Here is a 9,346-nt window from a genome sequence, read left to right as displayed (position 1 = left end):
TCAGTCTGTTCTTCATCTTCAACATTGTTTTATTTCTCTCCTCAAGTCACTCTTCCTTTGCTTGCCCTAGAATTTCATGGTAGTCCCATCTCACTGTGCTAAATGCCTACACTAAAAAAGAAAAAAAAGAAAAAAAAATCACACTACAACTCTTAGGGATTAACAGCAGCAGAGCAGATAAGAAATGAAGAAAATCAGCAATAGGCAAAAGAAAAATGAACACTAACGTACAAAATACATGCTTGAGCTTCAACCACCATATCATCTACATACCTGAAATGTATGTGTTTTTTTCTGGATACCCTAAGCCGTAATCCATGCCCACATCAAACTTCAATGAACACTCTCTCTGCTAAACACACACACACGACTGCACTGGATTTCATAAAATGATTTTAATAGAAAAGTACAAGATATGAACAAAAATAAATAATCTTTATCTCATTTCTAGCCCAGCAAATTGTACACTGCATATAAAAATGGTCTAAGATGCAATTTTCCTCCATTCCTTTTTTGTTTTTAAAATACTGAGACAGCATTTTAATTCAATCTTCTAGGTTCAAACTGATACATTTTAAAAAATCATACCAACCTTTAATCATTCTACATCCATTTTTTAAAGTTAGCTAACAAGATGATATTTCACCAAAATGAAATATCCAATCATCAGATTGAAGTGTAAAGTTTGTATGAACAGGGAAATTAGATCATTTTTCTAAGTTCTAATTCCTATGTTTCTGAATGCTTCTTGAATTAAAAATTCATTTCATCATCTTACTTTCAAAACAAGGCATCTCTCTTTCACCATTCCACAGAGAGAGAAAGGACTAGAAAATACTTTTAAAAAAATAAATATTTTAAAAGTATAGTTTACAGTGACAATGTAGTATTTTAGACCTGTGCCTTGGTGCCTATTTGCATTAAATATATGCTTCAAGTTATAACTACCTTTTCTATCTCTCTATATATTGTGGGCCACTCAGTCTTTGTGGACTGATGTTGCTAATGATCTCTTGGAGTTAGCTAGTATCGGTCTCTTATTTACAGTACTTATTCTGCTATAGTATCATATTTGATAATTCTAGTGGCTTGAGTAATGTTTTGTAAAAACAAATTGAAACTTGGTATTAGCAAAATTGTATGAGAAAAGAGCTAAGGTAGGCAACTAAAACTTACACAGTGCCAGTCTCAGGAGGTCAGTAGTTCACAGAACTGAACAGATAAACTGGATTAAAACTTAAAAGTCTTCTTTTTACTTGAGCTCATAATGACTATTTTGAACATGGCTCTTTTGCTGCTGCCTATATATACATTTTTTGTTAATTTTCTTGTATTGGGAAGATCTTGAATGCACTCCAGGATGAGAAGAAAAAATATGCTGACACTGCTAAATTGGGTATATGTTTTTGCAATAAAGAACACTGGTCAATATACAACTGAGGAAAAACTGAAACAGATGTGAGTCCTAGAACCACAAGAGTTTGAATTTGCCCAGAAATGCTATTTTAAACACTCTATATGTTGGTCTACTGTTTTTTTTGTGGAATAATGCATTCTTGGCATCCTTAAAAGGTTTCAATATGTTACAAGGTTATCCGGAAAGAGAAAAAGCAAAGACTAATGTATCAATCTGTGCAGCACTGTCCAGATTTCCGTGTACATTTTTGAAAAGCACAAGAACTTGTATTAATTGCACTTAACACAACAAACCTTTAGTTTCCAACCAGTTTTCATTCTCTGCAGACCGGGGCTTTCTTTTTATAAAAACTGCTTTCAAAGGGCATAGAGACACCACACATGGTCCACAGTAAATTCAAATAGAGAGGTGCAATAGTTGCAGTGGTAAACACACACAAATAAAATACATTTTTTTTTGGACTAAAAATCTGGTCGTGGATAAAAGCATGTGCCTTTTCGTTCTTCTCTGGGATGTTACAACAGCAACACGCTCTAAAACAATTAAGTTACATGCATAATGCTAAAAGAATGTGAGCAATCCTATAACCAGCTTTAAGCCATCTGCCTGATTTTTTTTTTTTTTTTTGAGGAACATATATAGGAAAAGAGAATTCCCCTTTTGTTCCGTTACATATAGAAACCTTTTGAAGCTTTCAAATAGTTTGGTTGTGGTAAAATTCACCACTCTTCTATTATTTTGACATGTAGTCATCCTAAACTATCCGTCATGGTTTCTCCAAAAATCTCCACATGAATTATCTGAAGGACAATTGAAACCACTTACCAATATACAAGTAACGTTTTATTTTATATTCTATCTTCCATTTGGCATAAGCCTTTTGATGTTTGTTTTTTAAACCAGTGAAATATACAAATCACGCAAGACAGAAATATGTACATTAAAAGTACAGAATAGAGGCTAGAAGATATACATAATATCTGAATGACATGTAGAATACTTTACATTAAATAGTTTCTTTTAAAAGCTAGGATTGTTAAACTCAACTCTCTTCATAAACATGAATCACTAAAAAGGAACAATCTGATTTAGCAAATAAAAAAAGTACTTCATGGTTTTTGTATAATAAAAACCAAAAAAGTGACATTTTAAACTAATTAGTGCTTTTTGCTTTCAAGATCTTTTGCTCACAATTCACTGCAACTGAGGGGATGTGAATATCATTATGCAATAAATTAAGAGCCACAGTTGGCTGAGGTGATATGAAAGCCATCCTGCCTAAGAGGAGTATGAAAGATGTATATCTTACCAAACTTTTAAAACAATGTAAGTCTGAGATAAGAACATATTTGATGGCACTGTTTGGAAAGAGGTGTCCTTATTTAAAGAAAAAAAAAATTAGCTATCTATGTAGTGGGCTGAATTTTCCTTAGGGACTCAATTAATAAGTACTGCCATTTCTAATAGGCATGGGTTTCCATTCTGCAGAATGAACTAAGAAAAGAGAAACATTGCTGATGCTTCTGAGTTTTGAATATCTCTTAATGTCCATGTCTATAACAATAAGTAATGCCCTCTCCACAAATTGAACAGAAATGGAGGTTGGAGAAAAAGGTATGAGGCAGGAAAGAAAAAAGATATCTTCAAGCCAACATGCATTTCAGTGAGTCAGAACTCAAGCTTCCTCAGAAACAAGGTTGCTTCGTCACACTCAAGATATGATCACGGAAGGGCCACAGCCCAAGCTCAAGACTCAAAAAACTTTTGGAATAATCCCAACTGGACTGCAGTGAAGGACAACAATGCTCTAGACAGAGAAATAACCCCAGAGTAAACTGTAACTCTAAATCACTGGCTGCAATGAGATATATTTATATTTATATTTATATATATGTATATATATATATGTTATGTACAAAAGACTTTGAGATATCAGGCACCATTAAACCACATTTCCCCCCTTATAAATGCAACTGTTCAAGTACACTGGGAACAGTTTTAGGGTACACCTGCAGTACAATAGGAGAAGCTTGAGTGGATAATCTAAACACAGGATCATAACAGTGAAACGCTGCGACACCTCTGTGAATTCCATTAGCCAAGTTATGCCATTAAAACACAGAAAACTACTGCTCCTCAAAATAAAAGTTTTAGGAAACAAAAATCCCTAAGTAGTGAACTATTTTCCAAGCAGAGCTCCTAACGTTTCATTTCCTGTCCTACAACCAAAGGGGACCCAGTGGAGCTGCCGTTTGGAAATGTGGCCAGCATCACGTCACAACATGGAGGAATCAGAGAGGGCTCAGTGTGAAGAGGAAGGTGGATTTCACTGTTTTTCCTCAAACAGGTTGTCTGCTCTGGTGCAGTGCTGAATAGCAGGCAATTACCTTGTTGCTTGGCCTGAGAACCTGTGAATGGGATTCATGTATTATTTTTATAATTATAATTTACTAACCAAGTATCCCTAAGAAAATATCAGGATATTTTCATTTATATTCAAACCAACCTCCCCAAACAAAAAAAAATCTAGTGTCCAGAATCATTTGGGGATCTTTTTACAATCTGGAATCCTAATTCCCATAACAGCTTCAAATCAACATCTTGATAGGAGAGTTTTGAATTTTTTAATTTCTGGGGACTTTCCTCCCTGCTGCCCAAATTTCATGAGCTATTAGAATATGACCGTCTGCAAATGGAATATTTGAGGAGAATGAAACATGTGACATACCTTTTTTCCTTGAGAATATGAGATTCTTGTCCTTACATTTTAAATTATCATTTTGAAAATGCAAAAAGCAAGCTAGCAGCCCCCCTGGGGAAGGGAAGTTTGTTTTGTTTTGTTTTTTTTCCCCAAACCTTTTATCTTGCACCAGAGAATTTACGACTCATTTTGGTCATAGAAGCTGAATTGTGAATAGATTTCTACCACCCTCTTTGTGCTGGATCCTACCCATCCTATATGATCGCATATTTGAGAAAAAGAAAATGTATTTCTTTACCTTCTGGATGTGTACCATGTCCACACAGCTAAGTTAGGGTACGTGTTATTTCCCCTTCATTCTATACTATCAAAAGAAGTCTTGTATTACCTTTTCAAAGATCCACAAAATAAATATTTTTCTTGGTTCCCACCCCCATTATTGCCAAATAATAATTATAATATTAATAATAAACCACAGAGTTCTTAGATGGTAACAGGAAAAAAAATGGTTCCGGTTGCAATTCTTGGGGAAAAATAAAAAATATTTTTAAAAACCAAAAACCAGAATCACTGTACTTTCTATAAATAAGCGGGTCCTGGGAGCGGGACTGAGTGCTGGGCGGCACCCACTACTTGCACACAAACTGGTCCACGATCTCTGTGCACTTCTTGCACTTGACGTAGCAGCACCAGTGGAACTTGCAGTGGCAGCGCTCCGTCTGCACGGTCTTGAACTGGTCGTAGCCGCGGCCGCAGCACATGAGCTCGCAGCCATCCATGCCCTCCGACGTCTTGTTGCACAGGCGGCCCTGTGTGCCCAGCGAGCCGGTGCTCTCGTTGCGCACGCAGTAGTCAGGGCTGGGGTCGATGTAGACCAGGTCTTGTGTGGTGGGCGAGTTGAAGCGGCTGTTGACCTGCACCAACTTGCCCCGGCTGTTGAGCCGCATGGCCGCCGCACTGTCATACTTCTCCTTCAGGGCATCACCCACCTTGCGGAAGTCCGCCAACTGCAGCCAGCATGTCTTCAGGCTACATGAGCCAGACACCCCATGGCACTTGCAGGCCACATCAGCCAGGTTGTACACCGTCTGCAGGGAAATGGGGACAATCAGTACACACATTCATGGAGGAGCCAGATGCAGGCTGTGGGAACAAAGTTCTCCTCCACCTTCTCCATGGAGCTATGTTCCCCAGCTGAATTAAGGGCTGTATGATATTTCCTTCACCAAAAGTCTTATGTTGCCTTCTTTAAAAATTCTTCCAAATAAATATGTTCTTAGCTACTCATTATTATATCATCACTATCAACAACCATGGTTTTTTTAATAGGAACAGGAAAAAAAAAATGTTCCAGCTGCTTTTTTTCAGAGAAACAGCAACAGCAACATGTGGACACTCATCCCAGAGGTTGTTCACAATGCATTACCTCAATTCATCCCCAGTACCAGCTAGGTGAGAAGTGCTAGTATCATTCCATTTCACGGAGGAGGAAAGTGAAACCCAGAAAGATGAGCTACTCAACCAGCTCCCGGGAGTAAGGGTGCCAGGATTTGAACCCAGGCAGCTGGACTCCAAGCCCATGCTTAGTGACTTGCCCATGGATATCCAGCTGGTAAGTGCAGAATCGGGAGGAGTCCAGCCCCAGTGGGATCAAGCTTCAAATCTTAACCCACTACTACTATTATTGCTGTGCACCAGGCACTGTAAGTGTCCTTACACTCATGATCGCATTTAACCATCCCAGCAACATTACGACATGGGCTGGATTGGATGACGGCACAGTGATGCTGAGTAGCCTGCACAGGTCACACAGCTAAAGTGTGGGGGCACTGGGCCTGGAACTCAGGTATCCTCAGTCCTGTTTCCCACACAGTCCCTACCCCATCCACCACGCCCCTAGGCCAAGAGCACCCATCCTGGAGCCAAGCGACGTGGATTGTGTTCCTGACTCTACCCTTGAATTCAGACAACAGGCTGCACCTTTCCAGCCCTCTGTTTTCTATCTGTGAAGGCAGCAGTGATGGCACCGACCTCCAAGCACTGTTATAAGGATAAAATCAGGGGAGATGTGGAAAGTGCTTGGCACTTAGGACACAGTACATCTGGTCTTTCTTTAGGGTGACAAGGGACACAGTAAACCTGGTCTTTCTCCAGAGTGATGAGGACATGGCATCTGGGCCTTTGCCCAGTCACCTCGGACCAACAGTAGTAGTGCCCATGGGTCTGGCCCCACAACACTGCCCAGCAGTCTGGGAGGTGGTGGTTGCCTATTTATAGACCCTGCTGCCCATAGTTCCTTGTGCCAGTGACCCTCCAGAGTCCACGTAGTGTGAGTGTGCTGGAGAAGACCTGTCAGGAACCTGGAGGCGGGGGGTGTGTCAGAAGGCCTCTTCCACAGATAACAGCCACTTTCTTCCTCCAGGGATTCACAGGGGCTCTTTTAAAGGGGGCCAAAGTGTACTCTCTTGGCATAAGGAGTTTCAGGCACTCAGCTAGTCTGAGAAAGGGTTTTGCAAATGTATTTAACCTTTGCTCCACATTGAGGAAAATTTAAAAGCTAATGCCCCATGGAAATTCTAATATGAGTTCCTGGCTTGGTGCCCAAATTTCCATCCCCTAGCCCCACCATCCTAGAGAAAAAAACTGTCTTCTTCGTAAACTCACTCACCAAAATCCAAACTCAGCTCACTACTCCAATGATCAAATTTACCCCCAAAAAACTCTCTACTAAAAGAATGCAGAAGTGTAACATTATAGGTGCTTTTCAAACTTCCCCAAATGCTCTCTTGCCACTTGGAAATCCCTTGACCCTCTCTTCTTGGTTGCCAAGTCTCTGATGATTTCTGGACATGACAGAAGGCTAAGAAAGTCCCAAAGATGTACGAAAGTACCAAATATGGGCATACCCCTGGATAGGGGCCTTTAAGAGTCAGACATAGCTCTCTTCTGGAGGCATTTCTGATCTGAGGCACTGGGCATGTCATATATAGAGATCCCAGTGATGCATCCCTGAAGAGGGTGAAAGCAAGGTTTTATGGGCTTCCAGAGAAAATGGGGCTGATTCCAACCCCCCTCCCCCACCAAATTTTCATATGGCCCTGGGTCCACCACAGAGGAGGCAACCGACACTGCAGACACCATGGCAATGAGAGGCCTGAGAAAGGAGAGGCCACACTCTGTCTGTAGCAATTATTTGACCCCTCAGGGCAGCACAGGCAAAATTCTGTAGAGTTTAGTCCTTCCTCAATACACCCAAATGTTTAACATCAAATTTGAGAAGATACGCTAGCTGGAATTATCTACACGATCTTTGACTTCTCTATGTCCTTTGCTTATAATGTTTAGTAGTTATCATCTATCAAGCACTTACTACTGGCCGACACTAAACTAAGACCTTTAATCAAACCAACTGAAACTGTTATTTTGGAGGTCAAAAAGAGTCAAGTGTTGGCAATTTCACATGGTTCAACCTACTAGGTGATCTCAGTCCTCACAACAACCTCATGTGATTGTTTGCCATGGCCATTTAACAGATGTGGAAATGGGAAAACAGAGGCTCAGAAAAAGCAAAGAACAGACAATGCTGCATTTTAACCCAGATTTCTCTAATTCCCACACTGCCAGCTCTTCACCACTCAGCTGTGATGCATGAATTCAATAAAAATGTACCTAGGCTTATATTTCCATTTTTAAATTTTCTCCCATGGTCATGAAGTGGTTTTCTGGGCCTCAGTTTCCCAATCTACAGTTTACTCTGTGATTATCTTCCTTCTCCCTCACCCCAAAATACAGAAGAGTGAAATCTCTGACCAGAAAGTTCCTGGCACCTACCTTGGGTTCTGTGAAAAAATAATGGCCCTGGTTTTCAGTGCTGCCAAAGTTAAGAAAAGTTTTCACCCCTTCATTTTAAAACAGCCATAAAGTGCCATGTGTTTAACCACAGGAAAAAAAGGGTCTTTTTAACTATTGAGAAGTAGCTTTTCATATCCCCACCAGGGGAAGGAAAGAAGGGGAACCAGGAGACTCCTGAGACTGCAAAGATGGTCCTCCCTGAGCACTTCTGCTGCTCTCTTCTCTCCAGAGCCACTTTGTGATTGGCCTGATGGTCAGACCTATAAAATCCCACACTGCTAAAAAATGCTGTCCTTTTCCTAGAAAAGCCCTTTTAAAAAAACCCTGCATCCATCAGGCCTGCTACCTAATGACATAAAGAGAGGCAGGGAGAAAGAAAGGAGGGAAAGAGCCTGAAAGCTGGGGTGAGGGCTTTCCCATCTGGGGACCTAGGAAGACAAAAAATCCCTGTCCCAAACTGAAAGCCAAGCACAGACATCGTCCAGGCAGAAGGCAGACAGTTATTCCCATTCTTCTTTCTGTGCTCCACTAGCCAAGGGTACCGGGGACTAACTAAAAAGGCAAGGAAAGGTATTTTTCAGATAACTGCTGGATCACCTTGGCTGGGGGCGCAAGGGAAGATTATCCAGGAGGCCCTTCTGGGATGTGCGGGGGCAACTATGGAGAGAGATGGAGGAAAGAGAGAGAGACAAATGTGGAGAAGAGAGAGACAGGGAAGGAGGAAGGGAAGGGAAGAGGGAGAAAGAAAGTGAGACGGGAACAGGACGAGGAGCAAAGAGACAGGAAAGACAGAGAAAGATAAGGAGAGACAGAAAGAGGTGGAGAGAGAGAGACAGGACCATATAGCGAAGGAGTGGCAGAGGAGGGGAAGGAGCGACAGGGAGGCTGGAGGGCAAGGCAAGGGGACAGAGATGCGGGGGCGGGGCACTTACCCTGCGGCCTGCCTCGTTGTTATGCAGGTTCATGAGGATGCGAGCGCTCTCGTAGGAGCCCTTGGCGTGGATGCGCTCCCGCTCGCGGGCGTCAACGAACTCCTTGGCAAAGCGGTAGCCATAGTCGATGTTGTCGCCGCAGCCGCCCCAGAGCCAGTCCCGCGGCAGGTCCTTGGGGCGCGCGGCGCGGCTGCAGCCGCAGGTGGACAGCTCGCCCTCGCGGCACGCCCGGCTCATGGCGTTCACCACCCCCGCTGCGCTCACCGCGTACGTGAAGGCCGTCTCGCGGCTGCCTGCGGGTAAGAACAAGGGGTCACTGGCCGCCTGCCCCACACGCTGGGCCAGGTTGCTGCCGGGGGCGGAGGTGGGGGCAAGGTAGGGAATGCTGGGGAGGTAGGAGGAGGGGGACAAGGTAGAGATGGAGGGGAGGTAGGAGGTGGGGTA

General features: G+C 42.4%; 1 protein-coding gene across 2 annotated transcripts in view; it reads right to left on the bottom strand.

The window, feature by feature from the left end:
* Positions 1–376: 376 nt before the first annotated feature.
* WNT5A (wingless-type MMTV integration site family, member 5A) overlaps positions 377–9,346 on the bottom strand; it is a 21,866-nt gene continuing 12,896 nt past the window's right edge. For both annotated transcript variants that reach the window (XM_011947269.1, XM_011947271.1), the window contains exons 4-5: positions 8,903–9,195; positions 377–5,206 (exon numbers count right to left, since the gene is read on the bottom strand). In XM_011947269.1, the coding sequence (XP_011802659.1) occupies positions 4,748–5,206; positions 8,903–9,195 (752 nt within the window). In that variant the 3' untranslated portion in view covers positions 377–4,747. The remainder of the gene's footprint in view (positions 5,207–8,902; positions 9,196–9,346) is intronic.

Source organism: Colobus angolensis, unplaced genomic scaffold (assembly GCF_000951035.1).
Source record: "Colobus angolensis palliatus isolate OR3802 unplaced genomic scaffold, Cang.pa_1.0 Scaffold26, whole genome shotgun sequence".
NCBI classification, from domain to species: domain Eukaryota; kingdom Metazoa; phylum Chordata; class Mammalia; order Primates; family Cercopithecidae; genus Colobus; species Colobus angolensis.
Note: the sequence above shows the minus strand (reverse complement) of the source record. Positions and strands in the feature narration are given on the sequence as shown.